A 21,653-nucleotide genomic window follows, 5' to 3' on the forward strand; every position below is an offset into this window, starting at 1 on the left:
TGCCTTTTATTTTCTCCCATTAAAACCAAACAAAAGTTGCCAGGCTCTAACCTCCATCCTTGAGACACGGTGCTAGGTAAATTTGTGAGGTCTAGACTAGTCAGGTCTAATGGTACGACCCTGGCCAACCAACGCCTAGTGGAACTACATCAAACAGGAGCTACAGCAACAAAACAGAACCAAACTAACAAAAGCAATAGATAGAAGAACAAGTCCTGACCAGCAATACAATGGCTCAATGAGTGAAGGGTCTTGCTACCAAGCATCATGGCCTGTGGTCAATCACCAGCACCCACATGGTGGAAGAAGAAGACTAACCTGTGCAATTGTTCACTGACCCACACATTCATACTCATAATATGGCATACACACACACACACACACAAAACAAATCTATTAAAATGCAATCAAATGCTAAGCTTTTCATCACACAAACACAAACACACACACACTAAACACATCTATAAAAATGCAATCAAATGCTAACCTTTTCATCTTTCCAATTGAGATTCTATTTCACAAGGAAGTGCAAATGAATATAAAATCTTGAATTATGGCAAGATTGAAAATGCTCATGTCCACCAATAATGACCATTAATTACTATCCAATATTGGCACCTGGCTGAATATTGATATTTTTGTATTTGGCCGTGTTTTTTTTCCCACAAATCCAGTTGTGTCTTGCATACTGTAAATTCTGTTTATTTAACCTGTCATTTAAGTGATGAGAAAAAGAAGGCTTTATAAAACTGAAAATATAACAGCATGTAAACACTTAACCTAAGTTTGCAAACTATGATGAATGGGGCAAAATCCTGATGTCCAAAATTTAATTGGAGAGGTCTATAAAAAATATAACCTATAATATCCTTCAAAACTTATTTTAATTATACTAAGTGTACATGTGATAATGTAATAAATGTCATAATAAAATAGTCCTCTCAGACTGTCCTTTGTTATCACAGAACTCAGACATCTTTAAATAGAAGGTATTATGTAATGGAAATGAGCCAACTTGGACCACAAAGTACAAGGAAGACCTAAACAAAATCTTGATTTGGAAGAAAAACAACAGAGAAAGAGTTGGTGGACAGGTGTCAGCGTGCATTGAAGGAACTCCTGTGTGACATCATCCAGAACCACACTCCTGGGGAAGGGTTCTGATTGGCTGGCCTGTTATTAACTGCTCACGCTTGGTCCAGTCCCACCAGTTTCTATATAAAGAGGTGCAGAATCCATGTAGTTCCCAAACAAAAGCACTGCTACCATTAACAAACAGGGAAATTAGTTCTGAGTAAGAAACTTAATGGCTAGGAAATGACATGGAGTGACAACGGCAGTAGGGTGCAGGACTTCACACAATTATACCTTAACTCATTCACTGTACCAATTCATTAAAAATAAGTGAGCTTTCTTCATTTTATTACTTTTAGTTTTTTTCACAATCCATCCATTACCTCCCTTCCAGTTCCTCACCCAATTCCACCTCCCCTCTACTTCCAAGACAATCTCCCCCCCCCCAGGTCTCCCCAGTCCTCAGGACCTCAAGTCTCTTGAGGGTTAGGCACATTTCCTCTCTCTGAGGCCAGATCAGATATTCCTCTGCCATATATGTGTTAGGGAGCTCAGATGAGCTAGTATATACTGCCTGTTGGTGGTTCAGTGTCTGAGAGATCTCAGGGGTCTGGGTTAGTTGAAACTGCTGGTCTTCCCATGGGATCACCCTCCTGCTCAACTTCTTTACCCTTTATCTAATGGTACCACAGAGGTCCCTGACTTCAGTATATTGCTTGGGTGTAAGGATCTGCTTCTGTCTCAGTCAGCTGCTTGTTCGGCCTCTCAGAGGACACTCATGCTAGGTTCCTATCTGTAAGCACACCATAGCATCACTACTTGGAGCCTCCCCATGAGCTGGATTCTAAGTTGAGCTGGTCACTGGACTGCCTTTCTCTCAGTCTCTTCTCCGTTTTTGTCCCTGCAGTTCTTTTAGACAGGAACAACTCTGGCTCAGGATTTTTGACTGTGGGGGAAAATAATAGTTAATTTTGTCCATTTAGGTGATCATGCTGAATTGGTTTCCAATGCCCAGTACTATTTGCCTTGTGTTTGCTAGGTAAAAGAAAGAATTCTGGGTTTGTTGTTGTTGCTGCTGTTGTTGTTTAAGTGTATAAACTGATCTATGAAGAAAAACTGGCATATGATAATATAAAGAAATTCCTATAGCCTTTGCTGGCATAATCTCATTACATAAACCACACTGCTATCAAACTCAGACATTTACTTGTTCTACCTCCCAAGGGCAAGATTAAAGTGGTATATCCACATGCTCTACTAGAAAATAATGAAGTTTTAAGAATCAATGTATTGGAAATATTCTTCATGAACTTGGCCCAGTTCTCCCGATGGCAGTTTGGTTTGGATGCATGGGTAGTGCATGCATGTGTCTGTGTGGAGTTGTGCACATAGCCATGGAGGCTGGAGGTGTACTTTGTGTTGTCTCCCACAACCTTTCTCACCTCTAAGCTTTTAAAGCAGGAGCCTTCATGGAACCTGGAACTCATCATTGCACTTGGGCTATCTGGTCAACCCACTCCAAGGATTTGCGTGTGTCTCTCTCTCTCCTCTCTGGGCTAATATGTGCTCACAATCATGTCTGCATTTTGAAATGGGTCTTGAAGAAATGAACCCAGATCCCTATGCTTGGCAGATCAAGCACTATTTCCACTGCACCATCTTGCCAAACCGAGGCCTATATTCTGATACCATGCTGAGTTGATAGACTCCAAGGACCTCCATTCTGAATTTATGTCCTTGTTATTCACTCTTTACCTCTATCTCTACCCATCGAGATCTCTCACTGACCCAGCTGAATCCAGTAACTGATGAAACCTTTGTGACATATATCTTATTCTGTTCTCTCTTCACACTCTGATGCATCATTTATTCTTCCAGTGATCTAATTTTTGCTCACCTGGCTCCCACTCTGAACTAAGTTACTAAACGTTGCTACAAGAAGAAGCTATAGCATTAAGCAACTTGAGGTTCTTATGTCATTTTTCTCCCTGTGAAATAATATTTAATTTCATATGACAAAGATTTTTAAACAAAATCAATTTTGACATCATTTTATGTCCTAAAAATGTATTAATGTCTTTTAAAATTAATTTTATTTACATCCAAGCTGTTGCCTTTTCTTCCCTCACACAGTTCCTCATCCCATTCCTCCCCCTTGACTCTGAGAGGGTGCTCCCCACCCAAGGTATCTACCTTCCCTGAGGCATCAAGTCTCTAGAGGATTAGGAGTATCTGCTCCCACTGAGGCTGAACCAGGCAGTCTTCTGCAATATATGAGCCTGAGACTTTGTATGCTGTGTATACTGCCTGGTCTGTGGCTCAGGTTCTGGGATCTCCCAGAGTTCCAGGTCAGTTGAAACTGCTGGTCTTCCTATGGAGTCACCTCCCCTTCAGTTTCTTCTATTTTTCTCCCAATTTATCCACAGGAGCCCCTGACCTCTTCAATCCAGGGGTTGGGTGAAAATTTCTGCATCTTTCTTAGTCAGCTACTGGTAGGGTCTCTCAGAGAACAGCCATGCTAGGCTCTTGTCTGTGTCTCTGGTTTCTGAGGACCTCTGGGAGACAGGCCGACTGTATTAGGGGGTATTGGGCCTGCTCATACTGAGCTTTTGTCACACTGTGTAGGAACCATGTATTTTACCTTCTCTTTCTCCCGTTGCCAAATTTCACTATACATTCTTCCTTGACTGGAAGAGAATTTAGTGACCACAAGACAGAAATGCACTTGCTTCTATGGTTTTTTTCTCCATAAAGCAACTCATAAAGGCAAGTCTCCTTATGCCTTTTTGAATATTACAGCTCTCCATGAGTTACCTACTTCTACAATGGCTTTAATTGGCCAGCATCCTATATGCTATTTTTCCTTCAAATATCCAAAGTTTTGGTGTGTCTCCATCGTTGAAAAACCAAGTAATTAATGAAGTAAATCATGTCTATACATATACTCCAACATGAACAATTAGGAATAATTGTATTTCAGTTTCCATTACATGCATTTAATTCATTTCGTAGTCCAGTTTCTATCCTCATTACTGTCACTGATATTTTCTGAGGTTCTTCTTCAGATGTTCTTATGGAGTCCACTGATATTTTTGATATTTTATTTTAGTTTGATTTTTTTTGTTTGTTTTATTGAAGATGGATTTCTTTTCTCACATAATATATCCTGATTATGGCTCTAATCCTTCTCCACCTTTCTTACTTCTTCCCCACCTTCCCTCCCATCTGAATCGGTCCCTCCTTCTGTCTCTCATTAGAAAGCAAACAGGCTTCTAATATAACAAAATATAATAGGATAAAACAAAAATTAACACATTGGAATTGGACAAACACACACACACACACACACACACACACACACACACACACACACCAAGAGCACAAGAAACAGATTTGTATAATCAAGAATCCCATAAAAAACACTAAACTAGAAGGCATAATATAAAAGCAAAGGGCCTGGTACACACCATGACAGCCCTGCGCATGCTGCCTCAGACTCTGCGCATCTGTCCATTCATATGTGCTTTGATTGATCGTGTAGATTTAGATGGCCTTGTTTTTTTCCTTCATCCATCCCCTCTGGCTTTTACACATGCTCTGTCTCCTCTTCCACAGGCTTCTCTAAGACCTAAAGGGAGGGATTTGATGGAAGCATCCCATTTATGGGTTATGATTTTAAGGTCTCTTACTTTCTGCAGGGGGAAGCCTCTCTGATGATGACTGAGCAAGACCCACTATAGTAGAAAATCATTAGGAGTCATTTTATTGCTACATTGTGTTTGCTTGATTTTCTTTAGAACAGTATTACTTGGTTTTATCCCAGGTCCCTGGGTTATCTAGACTCAAGTTCTTGAAATTCACCTTAGGTTAAATCAGATACTGGTTGGCTAAGTAATATTCAATTGGTAAATTATCACAGTTTCTTTATATGTTCTTTTAAAGGACATCCATCTTGTTTCTGATTTCTAGCTATCATATATAGTTCAGCAATACACGTGGCTGAGTAAGTGTCTCTGGAGTAGGATCAAGTGTCCTGTGTAATATAATAAAGTCTGCCTATATGTTATCATTGCTGGAAAGTTTGTTTATTTTATTGACGTTACTTTCTTTAAAAAAAAAAAAAAAAACTTTGTTTTCATTTAGAAAGGAATCTCCAGTTCATATCCCAGGCTGACTTAGAATTCATGAAGTAGCTCAGGCTAGTTCTGAATTTATGTTACTCCTCCTAATTTGACTTTCTGAAGACTGGAATACCTGTGAAAACTATCCCACCTGCTCTCTGCTCTAACACAATTATAGCAGAAGTTTGGGGAAGTGAATTTCAGCATTTGTTTAGCTAGAACTCCAAGCAAGCTTTGAACAATGAATCAAGATTAGAATGACCTGTTCAGGACATCATTCCATCCCTATGAAATTACCTGCATATAACATGTTGATTCTTATACCTCTCTGCCTTGCCTTGATTCTGAAATCTCATAAAGACACCTAGAACCTTCTCAAATGCCTCTCTTCTGTCCTCAGACATTGCTCTCTATGGTTGTTAGGCCTGTGGGGGTCTACCATTACTATCCCTTGTCTAATCCTTTCACTCACTCAATTCACCTTCAGAAGCTCTCGTTAGTGTTGTCTTCCTCAGTTCACTGCTACAACCCTTGTGGTTGGCCATAAGTGCTTGTCTAGTGGCTCTTAGGCAGCTTAGGCAGCCAGCCAACGAAACTCACACCTCCAGGATGTCCACAACACTCCTTCACCAAACCCTGTAAGTTCTCTTTAGATCATAATTGGATGAGAATTCTCTGGGTCTCATAGTCAGAACCTGTCCTATCCTCAAACTTTTCATCTCACGGTGCTCCTATCACTCAAATATTATTGAATTTCTTAGATAATCCTAAATCCTTTGGCTTGTCCTTATTTTACTTCTTCATTTCAATCAAAAATGTCTGGTCCTTTGAGAGACAGCATAAAAATTACCTTCTGCTTGCAACGGTGCTCTGCAGCTACAGGTACCTGCTGCCTGAATGTGATGAAAGGAATTTACTCTCCAGGGCCCACATTGGGGAAAGAGAACTACTTACCTCCAGTTATCCTCTGATGTAAAGACATATATGCTATGGAATATATACCACCCCCACACACATATGCTTCATAGATATATACATGCAAACACATGCACATAATAAATAATTGTAATTTTAAAAATATTACATTTGATAAGGTCAACTATTCTTTTGGCTTTGTGAAAATTCTTATTTCTGAGGTAGGATATCTTAACCTGTAAGTTTTAGATTAAATCCATGAGCTGTGTGAACCTAGTTATAGAAGTAAATATATCCTAATAATCACATTTAATAAAAATTCAGTATTCTTTATGTTATGGAGTGTATCAATTCTTTTTATGTGGCTGTAGTAAGACACCATGGCTAAGACAACTTAGGGAAGAGTTTATTTAGACTAAGAGTTTCATAGGATTGGGCTTCCATCACCACAAGGGAAGTGGGACATTAAGCAGCAGATATGAGGATACCAAAGTCGGGAAAGGGGGAGCTGAAATCCTCAGCTGCAATCCTAAAGCAGACACAGTTGGAAGCAGGGTGAAGCCATATAATCTCAAAGCCTTACCCCAGAGACACATTTTGCAATGCTGCACCAACTAGATGCACCCAAGCATGCAACCAACTAGAAACCAAGTGTTTCAATATCTGAGCCTATCACGAACATTTCCCTTTCAAACTTGCATTCCACTCCCTGTCCATATTATAATTCAAAATTCTTTTAGTCCAACTTTAAAACTCCTCGTAGTCATCCACAGACTCTATGCTGTTTAAAACCATAAAGTTTACTTTGAGACTCAAGGCAGTCTCTTGTCTGAGGGACCCTGTAGAATCAAACATCACATTGCATACATTCAATATTTAATGGTACCATAGCACAGAATATCCATGGTTATTCAAAGAGTAAAGACTGGATGCATAGTGAGGAAATACTGCGTCTGTGTAATGCTAGAATCCAGAAAGGCAAACATCAGATTCTGTAGTTTCATCCCCGGATAAACTACATGATGTATTTCTGTATTTCCGCTGCCTACAACATCCATCTGTGTTGGGCTGGTTTCACCCACTGTATGCAGCTCTGTTTTCACAGATATCCCACAGCTCTGGCATCTCCATTTGTTTGCTTCTCTCTTGCAACTCAGGCTTTAACTTCATATCATCAACAATGGTTTCTCACAACTTCTGGTTTTCTTGAGGTCCTAACACAGAGACTCTCAGCCACACTCTCCTTAGCAGACTATGTAGGAAAAGTGCATGACCTGTTCATTCTCAAATATTTCATGCTTCTAAAGCTATAACAATTTTCATGCCTCTAAATCTAGTATCCCACGAATGCTGCTGCCAAGTTTAACTAGCAGCTTAGGAAGGACCACACCTCCACAACCCCAGTAGCAGCATAGCTTTATTCAGCTGCTTTCTAGGAGCAAAAAACACCTTGGTCTCTCTCACACAAGTTAGAAGGCTAGTTTGCTGGAATCTGATCCTCTTTAAACACTAAGTGCCTTCAAACACTTTAATAGACACCAAATCCACAGTCTTACCCATTCTTCAAAACCACACCATGGTCAGGTTATTTCCAACAGTATCCCACTTCTGGTAACAGCTTCCCTATTCGCCATGTTTGGTGGCTATGACAGACTGGAGAAACTTTTTAAAGAGTTTATTTGGACGTATGGTTCTGTAAGAATATGAATTCGTTACGACAGGGAAGCATGCTAGCAAGCGGCATACATGGAGAGTGGGGCAGAAAAACAAAAACTTACCTTCTCAGCCATGATGAGGAAGAAGACAGTGTAAGCTGGACTATATAATCCTCAAGCCTACCTTATATAGTATTATCTCTTCCAGCAAGGTTCATCCATCCAAACATTGACACCAACAGGCAACTAAGTGTCAAATACATAAGCCCCAAACCAAGGATAGGTGTGTATAATAGAGCACCATGATGTTAGTGGCTTCTAAACCTGTGACTACATCTTTTTACTTAATCCATTACTAAGGAAGCACACTAATGAGTGTCTCACAACTAATAAATATTTTTAAAGTATTTTAAAAAGAATCTCAATATAATTAACATCTATTCTTACCCTTTTAATTATATTTTTGCATACATTTTTTTTCCTGAGAAGGCTGTCCTGTGTTTTACTCAATTACCAGAGTGGTTGAATATATAAAAAGTTCAGAGTTCATATAATTTGTTCTTAAGTTTGCTGGTTTTTAGTTTTCAATGAAGAATTGCTTTTTCTCTGTGTTCTGGTGGTTGAAACATGTATCTTTCATTTTAATAACTTTATTATGCTAGATACATCTATATAGTAATTACTACAAAGTATAATAATAATAAAAAACATAAAAATAAAAACATTTCACAAAGTAAGTAGCCTAAAGGGTGTACTGATTCTCAGAGTCGATTGGTCCCAGGCACATTAGGTCAATATGTCCAAGATGCTTGCTGAGTCACATCCCCGAATCCTACCTCAGGTCTTGCAACTTGAAAAGAAGCTCCTGCAGGAATGCTTTCCTTTGCTAACATTTTGCACAGTAGGATCCATAGTGCCCAGTGTGGTCTTTAAATAAACAAACAAACAAATTCCAGTCTCTTAAGTAATGCCAACTGATTCTTCCTTAATTCATCCTGCATGAAGTTTTCTTCCTTATACTGAAAAATGGCTCTTTAATAATTGCATCATGTTCCTCTGAATATGATAAGGCTGCTGTAGTCTGCACCATAGAAGGAAAGAGGGAAAAACTACCTTCTCCTTCAGAATGCAGACTGACAATTAGTTGTGTGCCTATGCAGATTTGCTCTTTGTTTAGCATGGTTTCTGCTTTCTCCTGGCTGACCCAAAACCTGCACCAAATCATCTGACTCACTTGCATTATAAAATAGTCAAGTTTTCATCAATTTTCTGCAGATATTTAGGGAAGGATTGAATAGATTTTACAAAGTTCATAGGTGTCATTCTCATACATCTACGACCCCGGTGTCCCTGGCCAGTTTCTATCAGGCAGGATGAATAGCTGAAGCAGATAAACAGACAAATCCATCAAATAGGATGAAATCCACTCACAGACCCATTTTTTTTACATTGCTTTAAAGTATGATTTTACTTTTTACAGTGTTCCTTGATATCTTTAGCAACCTCAAAATGGACTCCTGCATGGAGTTTCACACACCTTAAAGAAAAAAATGTGTACTTCCTTCAGACATCTTCAAGAAATTATAATTTAAAATATTTTCATTTGTGGAGAAAAATCAAAACAATCATACTTGTTTTCTGTTTAGAAAAGTACATTTCTGTGAACTTTTCAAAATATATTCTCTTTAATATAAGTGATTTTCTCTTGCAACAGGACACACATATATCTACCCTTGTTAGCTCTTTGCTTCACTAAAGCAGATTTCAAGAAAAAAAAATAGATGTGTATTCAAGTTGGAAGAGATGTTGACTTGCAATATATAGTCTACTAGTGGGAAGCTGGCTATTCCTTTGATGGCAGATAGAATGTCTTCGATATTTTTGTAGCCTTTATGATATATAATGATGTTTAACATATAGGAAAACCAGTAATTTTTATCACTAAAAATATATAAATGCTGTTCTTCAATATACATATATATACATATATGTGTGTGTGAAATATGTAACTAATGAATACTATATTTATAGATGATGCTGTTTTTCCGTGTACGTTTTCCATTCTGCGTATTTAACTACTCCATAACAGTGCTTCTTTTCCACCTTCTGAAGGAAAGGACCACGAAACTTTAAGTGCTTTAGTCAAGGTCACAGCACGGCTAAGTGTTGAGTCAGTATTTGAACCCCGGCAGACTGTCTCCAGAGCCAATATCCTTATTTTGAACAATGACTCGTATTTAGCCAAAGCCTAGATTTCTTCTGAAGTTCATGTTGAAAGCCCTTTCCAGTACATTGTCCTGGCCTTCTCACTGTTGGTGCTTATTTGAAACAGATGCAAACACTTAAAACATCCACTCGCATTGGGTTTCCCTGCATTTGCTGGACTGTGTCAGGTTGCCTCTAGGAGACTACTTTCTAAGTGGCTGTCTGATTTCATTCAGTCTCCCTTATTCTTTACTAACCTGCAACTTCTTGGGTCTGGCAAAGCCTGGCTGGCCAGAAGCTTATTAGCATCTCTTGCCAAGATTCTGTCTCCCTGTGTAGTATAAATTGGTAGGGCAGCTGTGAGAATAGGGTGGGTGGAGGTTTTTCAAAGCACAGTTTATTTTCTTAAACCTGTTGACAAGATATGGTGATTGGCTAAGGGTTGGGCAGATGCTCTCTTTGCACAGTTTTAACTCTAGGAATTGGTTTTTGAGAGTTCCTTAAAAGCTGTTGCTTTAGAAATGGGTTTGCATTTGCTCTCTGAAATTTTTCTTCAGTCTAAGATTCTGTTCGCCATCTCAGGATATGCTTTCTGACTCTGTATTTTTATTGCTTGCTCAGTGCTTCTGATTGCTTAATGGTCATATTTTATACATTTGCATGAAAAAGAAAAAAACGTGACAAAAAGTAAAAAGAAAAATATCACCTTTAACCCACAGCATAATTACCTCACTCTTGTGTTCCTAAGGATAGATTCCTAAGAGTTCTTTGTGTTTTCTGGAATGACTTGGTATGAGTTGTTTTGTTTATCAGAGTTAAACACCTAAGTTAACTAAGTTAAAAACCTAAGACCTACTATGGACTTAGCAAATCAAAAATTGATTAAAATGTTCTTTGTGCCAATCAAATTATAACATAATGTTTTTGACGATTCATGAGCTTCCTTCAGCTTGTGATTTGCAGAACAGTTCTCTATACATTTAGGAGTGAAAGTCCCATTCATAAAATATTTTAAGAGGATTATTAATAAAGGCTCATTTGTATTATTATTATGTTTAATGAAATTGTGTTTCTGGGTCACTTGAGCTAGGAATAGGGACCATTGTCTCTTAATGAAGCCTTAGGAAACATCCATCCAAGAGTTCAAAACAATAGAAGAAATCTCCTTTGAAATACATATTTTTAAGCACCTGTATTCCTGAAATGATGATCACAGGAGCTTGTGTTTCTGTAACTTGTAAGTTTCCTCATCATTATACATCATCGGCTTCATGTGTTCGACAGGAATAAAGTTTCCTCTTCTCTATATCTTCTATTAACTAGCCCAATGGAATGACAAACTGTCCACATCTCTGCTGGTTTTGTTGATTTCCTAGGTTCCAATTATAATATTTTCATTAATTTGAATCTTTCTGAAAAAAAGATGGTACAGCTTATTTATAGAGCTTAATTTTCAGCATTAAACACAACATCTATAGAGTTCATATGAAAGTTGTTTCCAGTCCCTTCAGGAGGAGCACCTTTCTGGGGATGCTGTTTACACTGGTGTGGGTCTGCCATATCATCATCAGATGGAGTAACATCTCCTTTTTTAAGGATGCTCATGACCTTGTTAAATAGCAGTCCAAAAATTGTGTGGCTTGTTTTGATTTTAACCAAAGTTACAGCTGCCTAGCTGAAAAGCAGTCACTTTCTCTTATTATGACTAGTTCTTCAACTTGTACTGTTTTAAATTGCCTGCAATTAGCATATTTCAACCTTATTTTTAGGTTTAAATTGCAGTGTGAGAGTGTACTCTCCTCTTAGCTAATTAGTGCTATCAAGGAACAGTAGGGTTACCTCATTAGTACCATGTGCATTTAATTAAAGAAGAGAAAATTGGAGTTAACCTCATAGTTAATATTTTCACAGAGTGCTACAATGCCAACACCTTCAATTGGAGTCACACCCCTGTGTATCTAATTATGCACTGGTGCCAAATAAGGTTAGCAAGGGCACCACAAGGCTGTTGACAAAATAATTTAGATGAAAATGTGTTTGTTGGATTCTGACAGTAAAATATAACTTGAACATCACCCCAGTTCTCATCTGCCAACATCAGATGACATACTCCTTCACAAGAAAGAGAAGGAAAGGGATATTTTGGAAGCCATTTTTTTTCTGCCTGAATTAATGTTGCTTCTAACTTGAAAAAAAAGAGAAAAAATGACATATAGACAACTAAAGCATGTACAATCCGTTTCTTAAACAGAGCCCAGAACTTCAGAGATGTATTTGAAAGGAATTATTTATAAGATGTAATATTTACATGCATCAAACTACTACCAATGCCCCTTGACACTCTCACCACATCCCTCCTTGCTGTTCTTCTTTCCTGGCATAATTATAATTTCCCTTGTGTATTTTATGAATGGGTATGATCCTTTCATGTCATACATGAAGTCTAAGGATGGGTTGTCATATGGTCTATTCAAATGCAATGTAATCCTTTTGCCCTTCAGACAAAATCTTTGAAATGTCTGGTGCTACTTAGGCAAAAAAAAAAAAAAAAAAAAAAAAAGACATTCCATACCATTTATCAATAAATAATCACTTTGCTTTTACAGATAAAATGCACACTATACTTTTGAGTATATAAAGTACTTTCCTATGCAAGTGGGAAAATTCAACAGGTTTTAGCAGTTAGTATGGTGTGATCTCCACAGTCTTAGATGTGTGTGAGTGGGAATAGCAATAGTACAGTAGTGCTTAACCATGACACTTTAGTTGAAGAGGTGATTACTATTGTCCTTGTAGCTTATGGTGAGGAATTAATGTTTATTGGTCCAGATTACTACTGAGTGTAACTCATTGCTAGCATTTCGAAATGAATTTGAGATAAGCAAATAGCATTGCATTCTATAAAACTCACTGTGGTATTTACAGCTACAAAAATTCTTATGAACTTTAACTGTAATTGCAGCTTAGGAGGTAAAAGCAGGGAATCAGGATTTTTTTTTCCTCACTGGTTCATTTATTACAAGTCTAATATTCAGTGTCATGTGTTACAGGTTGTTCCTATTTTAAAAACCTATGTTACTCTAACAAAAAGGCTTTTATTAGTGTAACTGATAATTCACATTATTTTTCATGAACAATAAGACTGAGGAGAGAAAAGAAAAAGAGCCAACTCCGGGTTCTTTTTGTTTAATTTAGGAATTGCTTCTAGAAACAAAATTATGTGTCTATGGCCACTCTCCTTGTGATGGGCATCTTCACAGCACATTTGCAGTAAGTTTATTGGGCAATTAGAAATTCAGAAGCTAACTGCAAAACCATGGACTCCATCCCACAATTCAGAACTCCTGAGATTTCTTATAGCCAAACTTTTCCACTGAAGCCAGTCGTTAAAGCACAAGTTATGTTAGGAGACAGGCACAAGAACACAGGCTTTCTGTTTTCTCTGGTGTTTCCACTTCAATCTTGGTTCATAAGCTATACTGCTCACAGTTTCTCAAATTTGGGGGCATTAAAGTCCACTGAGGCTGTGTAAGTCTTCGCACCAACACACTTTCTTGAAAGTTTAGCAATGACTTGGCAGGACAGTGATGGTGTGGTGGGAATGAGCAGTAAATGGGATGAGTACATCTTTAAGCAAGGAGTTGCTACTTCCTGTTCCTAAAGATGCCAGACAAGCATGAGTGGAGAGGGACTTATCTTCTGTCTTTAGACACTGGCATCCAATGAAATTTGATTTTGTGACTTAGTATTTATATGAGGTAGCCTAGAAATTGAATGGTAAAGTTGAAGTGTAAGCTTGAGGACTTTATATAGAGCTGTTTTGTATAGATTTCTCCTGTTTTCTACAGAATCCTTAAAAGTGTAAGGAAAGATTTTAAGATTTAAGATTTTTGCCTCACTTCTGTATGAATGGATGGATTTATTAGTCTCAGCAAGACAGAGCCTGCCTAAACTTTCTCACTCAAAATCTATTTCTACTATTCTATGAATACTCTTTCTAACTCAAAACTGTTAAAATTCAACTAAATTAAGACATGAAGAAATAATCAATGTTCTTCCTTGCTGGGAAGACCTACATAATTTGATACTGTATGTGTTCAAAGACATTTTTAAATGCAATGTCTAATTACTGGGAATCATTATTGCTTATTAAATAGTGAGTAATTTTGACTTCTTTCCACAAACAAACCCAGGAGAAATAACAATAGTATACTAACTCATGAAAACAAAGTATAGAGCATTGTTGAAGATATTTATATAAAAAGCTTTTTGGACAACCCTTATGGTTGTATTTATTTTAACCCTAAAGTATGTCTCTTTTTTTGTAATAATATTTTGGGGGAAATTAAAGTGGTAGTTGCATGTGTTGAATTGCTATGTGTACATTTATATCAATGTCTAAAATATGATGAATATATGACTGTTCCCTTCACAGTTTAAAAGATAGATACACTTAAAGTAAACTTCATTATAATCATATCCTTAGCTTGAAATGAAACAATCAACCAAAATTTTATCTAAAAACAAAACAAAACAAAAACAACACATAACACACACACACACACACACACACACACACAAATGTAATAAATTTGAGAGAAAATACAATTTGGTAAAAGGGACAGTGTTCATATCACAACCTCTTGTGACTCCAGATCCAAAGGATCCATCAGCCTCTGCACTTGGATGACCCCCATAATTCAAATAAAATCTTTAAAATCAAAGTTACATATAGGGCCCTATAATCCTTCAAGAACAAGAATGAATATATAGCTCAAGTTTGTGATTATCAGTGTACTGGACTGTGGTAAGTCTTGTCACGTTGTTTCTGGACAGCTAACTGAATAAGAGTTTGTCCTGACTGAATGAGAGTTTGGAGCAGCCCTGTGTCTCTCCATCAGAAGCTGTGTCATATGAGTTGGTAGTGGCTGCTTAGAAATGATGTATGGGAACTTGGTAGAGCATGGGCTCTCCACAACTGTAGTGCTACAAACTTAATAATTAACACTAGTCCCTGAGGACATTATAGCAGGATGCTTCTTGACTTTACAACCCAAGAGCAACATTACTGAAGGACATGCTTATTTTAATTAATTGATTATTTGATATAAACTCTCTCCAATCTAAAATGACTGTATAATGCAGTTACAAGCCAAGAACAACAACAAAAAAATACCCTAAAACAAATGCTAATTACCAACCTTGTCTAATGCATCTGCCTCTTTTTAAAAATTAATTTTAGAACTTAAGTTTTGATATTTTTATTTTAAAAATATCTTTTTATAGACTTTAAGTTTTAAGATCCATCTTGTGGATTAGGATGGAGTCTGGAGTATGACAGGGTTCATAGTGGGCTGAAAGTAGAAAACTCATAGAAAGATAAAAGGGGCTTTTTAAAGCAAGCACAGTTATTCATTCTTCTTGAGCCTGGCATCTCTACCAAGTCTGTGTTGATATTAAAAACAGACAAGCTCTATACCATGTTCCTTTCTTACATTTGTTAATTTTATGGAATTTATGTCAAAATATGTAATACAAATGCATTTAATATAGGTGTTTCCTGCACCTTGGTTGTACAAATAACCCATCAGACATTTGCTGCCCTCTGAACGTTGTACTCATCTAGTAGTATACTGTTGCATAGCATGGTTATGTTTTTGGATCTATTTGCTATTAAATTTTATTTGCATGCATTCACTAGTTCATTGAAATACTGGGTGGTAATTGTACCTGCTGAGATCATATCTACCTGAAAACCATAATTTAAAACTTTATCTACCTGTTGTTGTTATCATATGTTGTATGTTTATTAGGAATAGCAATGTAACACTCTTTTATTACATTGATTTCTTCAGGAAACACCCATGCACAGGCACATACGCGCACATGGGCACATGCACACACAGGCACATTGATTAAGGGCTTCAAATGACGAAGAGTCACCATAGGAGTTTACTGAAGCAAGCCTTTCCCAATCAGTCTTTCTTCATTTGTCATATTTTTGATTTATTTTGAAAATGTTTTTCCATTTCTTTTCTTTAAATTTTTTTCTAAAACAGATGTATCTTTATCTTGAACAAATATTCCACCTATATTTATCAGCCTTTTAGATTTTCTTACCATCGGAATACTAAATTTACACTTCTCTAGCATCATACAGTAAGCCAAGTTCACTATCCTATAAAGATGCCCTGTTGAAACCTCATCTGCCCAAATGACCTCATTAACACCAACCTGCATAAGCCATTGTTCTTCTTGCCTGCAGGTTCTTACACCTCAGTGAATACCCTTTTACATAGGGCCTTGCATTTTAGCTCTCACTGCTAAGGCAATTATGCTGAATGCTTAGGGTTCTCAATTTGGGTCCTTGTATAAAAAGCCTTCAGCGCTGAATCAAATGGAAGTTTTGATGAACAAAGTATACTGCTTCTGTAAACTAAAGATGAGATTTGGCCAGCAGTGGCCAGGTGTGGGTTTTCCCGTTCATACTAAGCTACATAGACTGAGTTTGCTATCTACCCCCTCCAGCTCTTCACTGAGCTGTGATTGCCTCTTGAATGATGCATTTTGATGAAAATTGTGATTTTTTTAAAGAATCTTTCTTGTTTTAAAGTTCAAATAATCAGTTCTCTGGACTCGGCTGCCACTATTACGCTCTCGATTGTTTATGCCCAGCGTTAGCACATGAAGATACCACCATGTTAGGAACTACGGTGTCAAGGCTAGATCATTCTGAACATTTGGCTCCTTAGTATGTGATAATTGTGTCAGAGAGAAGGAAAGATTTTGGAATATTTTTAAGTAGTCTGGACTTAGTTTTATGTGCAACATAAGGGGAGAAATTACAATGTACTGTTCTAGAACAACCTTCTTCTTAATATTTTTTTTATATTTTATTTTTTTTAATATCTGAGTTTTATATTATCTATATATCCCCTTCTTTTCCTCCCAACCTTCTATATCTTCTTCCTTGCTCTCTTTCGAAATCAGGGCATCCTTCTTCATTAATTGTCCTTGCATCTCCTTTTACTGTTGGCGAGATTGTGAATTGTACAGTCACTATGAGAGCCAGTTTGGAGAACTCTCAAAAAGCTGAAAACAGATTCACCATACGATGGTCCTTATTTTGAAACCATGACTCAAGTATTTGCATCAGATGAAAGTGTAATTAAATTTATTATGAAGCTTTACAAACAAGATTGATTTCTGCTTACCATGTTGATGGTTTGACACTACCTTCATTCCGTAAGAATAATTTTATACCCGTTTTAGCAGATTTTGTGAGTTTTGTGGATGTCTTAACATATAAGAATGTAAACTCATTTAAAGCCATAACCAACCTTCCAGATGCTTCACCTAAAACAGAATAAAAGTTGCCGTTTTGAGAAAGCTTCGCCAATGTTCCTGTGCATTTCTTGGTGAACCTTTTACTCTCCTCGTATAATTAAAGATATTACCAATTACCTGTCTGCCTTTCCTACTGAGTTGCAGGTCTCTGGGCTCAGTTCATTCTTGTCACTTCTCCTGAGTGATTGCCTCTCACCCTCTATTTAAGACAGCCATGGGTTCTCTTGATGTTGCCTCCAAGAAGGACCAGTAGCAGAGCTTTGGAAATGAAGAATCCTCTGAAATTTATAATGAATAATTCACTTCCCATGATGATTTACTTAAACACCAGTAAGGCAGAAGTCAGGGAATGATAAAAATATTATTTATTTAGCTCTCTGGTTTTGTTGTTGTAAATATACATTTTCATCAAATTGATAGACACAGTAGAATATTTATGTGGCCATAATGTGATTTTTTGATGCCTATTAAAACAAACAGTATTTTTGCCTTTTGTATTTTAATGTTTTTTGTAAGAAACCATTAGAGATAGTGTGTGTGTGTGTGTGTGTGTATATATATATATATATATATATATATATATATATGTATATATATATATATGATAATTTACATTAACTTCTAACAATTCACTGTAATATCCTTGAATGTTTTTAAGTGTCACATAAATTAACCCATGTTTTTATTTTTATTTTGCATTTCTGACCCTTGTATACTTTATAATCTTAGTTCAGTATACTGATTAACAAAAGACACAGAAACAATTCATATCATAGCATAACTTTTCATGGTGCACACACATGCATACACACACATGTCTAAATGATCACTTATGCAAAAGTATGTGCGTGCATTTTTATTGAGCTACATTTGCAATTTCGTTTCTTTATCTTATTAAAGTTGTAGTTTTACATTTGTGATTTTCACTAGAGAAATGAATTGGTTGTTATGCAAACAGGTAACAAATTATGGCACAGAATTTTTATTACTGGCATGGTCCACTTAGTATTCTTTACCTCAAAAGAATTTGTTAAGAACTAGGCTTTATATATACTTTTAATACTGTCTTTTAAGCTACACATGATTTTATATAATAACATAAGCCTAAAAATATATGATGTAATTTTAAAATTTAGCCAATAGAATTCACAAAGCTTATTATTCTTAGAATTTACTTATATAATAATTATATAATGTGTGACTAGTAAGATAAATGACAGTAGACTGCTGATTAATAGTATTTTTTATAATAATGGGGATAAAAATTTTTCCAAAGAAATTTATATGACTAATAAAAATAAAGTGTTTTGCTTGATTTTGATTTTACCAAATTGAGTGTTTCAAAATAAAATTTTATTCATGCCTGGCACCAAGGTGTTGTCATAAGGTGATTTTTACTTCTAGGTGACTAGAGCTTCTCTTGCCCCCACATGAGAGAGGTGTTGTGAGGTATTTGGCAGTATTCAGCAGAAATAATCTCCCCTTCAAATCTACACTATTAAATAATGTCAGCAAACTCCATCCAGAAGGAGTTACATTTTATTATCTGAAGAATAATATTAAAATAACACTAATTTTCCTTTAGAACACTACGGATAAGTATTTAGGCTACACAAAAATCTGACAGTATTCAATAACAGTTAAAGAATTACCACATAAAATGTTTCAGTAAGGAGGAGATACCCAGTAAACAAGTGCTCATCTTGTTAAATAAAAATAATCATAAATTCACATGTGGTTGTGTGATTTTAGAAGAAAAATATGTCAAGTTTGGAAAAACACACCAAAAGGTTTAGAAATTTGATATTTTCAACAACATATAGATAGATTAGATACACAGACTGACAGAGATAGATAGATAGATAGATAGATAGATAGATAGATAGATAGATAGATAGATAGATAGATAGATGATAGATAGGTAGGTAGATAGATAGATGATAGATAGATGTTAGATAGATAGATGATAGACAGATAGATGATAGATATATAGATAGATAGATGATAGATAGATAGATGATAGATAGGTAGGTAGATAGATAGATGATAGATAGATGTTAGATAGATAGATGATAGACAGACAGATAGATAGATGATAGATAAATAGATAGATGATAGATAGATGATAGATAGATAGATGGTAGATAGATAGATAATAGATAGATAATAGATGGATGATAGATAGATAGATGGATGATAGATGATAGTATTCTGATGCAAAGATGCTATATAATTAAAAAACTATATGCTGAATATCAAACATACAACTATGTTAACCTTATTTTTCATAATATTTTATTTCAATGACTTTATTTTAAAAAACAGAGATAAATGTACAGATTTTAAAAGCATTTTTGCATAAAACTATATAAATATATTTTTGTCAGTACTTTTTTAAAGGTTTGATAGTATTCATTGAAAACTTACTAGTTACAATGAACCTCAAGTACATGTAAAACTAAATGTAACTGTATTTACATTTCAAATGTTTCCTCCTTCCCCCGAACTCCCATCCTCCCATTGCCTCCATGAAAGTGCTCCCTCTCCCAACCACCCTCTCCACCTCAGCACTTTGGCATTCCCCTACAGTGGAAAAACAATCCTTCACTGGACCAAAGGCCTCTGCTGGTTCACCGATGCCAGACAATGTTATCCTCTGCTGTATAGGCAACTGGAGACATGGGTCTCTCCATGTGTGCTCATTGGTTGGTATTTTAGTCCTGAATAGCTATGGAAGGTTTGGTTGGTTGATAATGTTGTTCTTCCCATGGTATTGCAGACCCTTTCAGCTCCTTCAGTTCTTTCTCTAGCTCTTACATTGGGGTCCCTGTGTTCCTTCCGATGGTTAGCTCCAAGTAATCTCATCTGTAACAGTATGGCTCTATTCCACTCCTGGGCATGTACTCAAAAGATGTTCCAACAAATAACAAGGACACATGCTCTACCACGTTTATAGCAGCCTTATTTATAATAGCCAGAATCTGGAAAGAACCCAGGTGTCCTTCAACAGAGGAATGAGTACAGAAATTGTGGTACATTTACACAATGGAGTAGGTCTCAGCTATTAAAAACAATGACTACATGAAATTCCTAGGCGAATGGATGAAACTAAAAGCTATCATCTTGAGTAAGGTAGCCTAGTCACAAAAGAGCACTCATGGCACATGCACTCACTGATAAGCGAATACTAGGCCAAAAAGTTGGGAATACCCAAGAAACAATTCACAAAACTTATGAAGCTCAAAAAGAAGGAAGGCCAGAATGTGGATGCCTCAATCCTTCTTAGAAGGGAGAACAAAACACTCACGGGAAGAAATACTGGGACAAGCAGAGGAGCAGGGATTGGAGAAAAGATCATCCAGAGACTGCCTCACCTGGGGATCCATCCCATATGCAGCCACCAAATCCACGCACTATTGCTGATACCAACAAGTGCTTACTGGCGGGAGCTTGATATGGATGAGCGAGCATTCTTCAGCATGAACTGTTTCAAGTCTGCAGCTGCCTGGGAGAGCTTTTCCCGGTTGAGCCCAGGCGCCAGCTGGAGCTGCTGAACTCCCTTGTTCATGTAAGTGATTCTAGAGGAACTCGACTTGGCGCTCAGGACAGCCAGGCCGACTTATCAGTCCATGGAGGGGCTGCAGATCTCGGGAAGGCTCCATAATTTCTTTTTCCCCCAATTTTTATTGGATATTTTATTCATTTACATTTCAAATGTTATCCTCTTTCCTAGTTTCCCCTTATCCCAAATGTTTCTTATTGCCTGTCAGATCTGTGTTTCTTGGGCTACTTTATGAACAGTTTAGTATATACATGCAGGTTTTGCACTCTCCTGTATTCGAAGAATCATTCTCTGTTACTGCATTAGACAAATAGAAAAGTATATGTCTGTCTACCATGTATTTTTGTCCTAAACTAATAGCACCTTGTAAGTAAAAATACCATTTTGATTCATCTATCCCTAATACTTTATTTTATCGTTTTTGAAAACAATATTAACAAATCAAAAAGATTTCCTAAATTACTCGCTATTACTATAGGATCTAATGAGGATTGTGGGAGATTGATCAGTTCTTTTAGTCTTGAAGAATAGGCTGTATGCATTGATTCTTTCAAGGTGCATAACTAGTTTTGATTATATTTGTCACAATAGAACTGAATTTATTCTTCATGTGTTGCTAAATATATTTAACTAAGACAAAGTTTAAAAGGAGATAGATTTTGATCACTTTGAAATTACCATATATATTGCTTGACTACTTCTTGTGATTTATTTTGAAGGTCTTAATAAGGTCTAAGGTCTTAATGAGGTCTACACAATGGCTTTGTTTATAGG

General features: G+C 36.6%; 1 protein-coding gene across 5 annotated transcripts in view; it reads left to right on the forward strand.

The window, feature by feature from the left end:
- The window catches only part of FOXP2 (forkhead box P2), a gene marked incomplete at its 5' end in the record, with an annotated part of 236,441 nt that overhangs the window by 108,016 nt on the left and 106,772 nt on the right, over positions 1–21,653 (forward strand). The window contains one exon of one of the 5 annotated variants that reach the window (XM_080936451.1): positions 13,166–13,240. The exons of the other annotated variants lie outside the window; for them this stretch is intronic. Coding sequence (XP_080792577.1) covers positions 13,166–13,240 — 75 coding nt within the window. The remainder of the gene's footprint in view (positions 1–13,165; positions 13,241–21,653) is intronic. 5 annotated transcript variants of the gene reach the window in all.

The sequence above is a fragment of the Micromys minutus genome, assembly GCF_963924665.1.
Source record: "Micromys minutus genome assembly, chromosome: 23".
Taxonomy (NCBI): domain Eukaryota; kingdom Metazoa; phylum Chordata; class Mammalia; order Rodentia; family Muridae; genus Micromys; species Micromys minutus.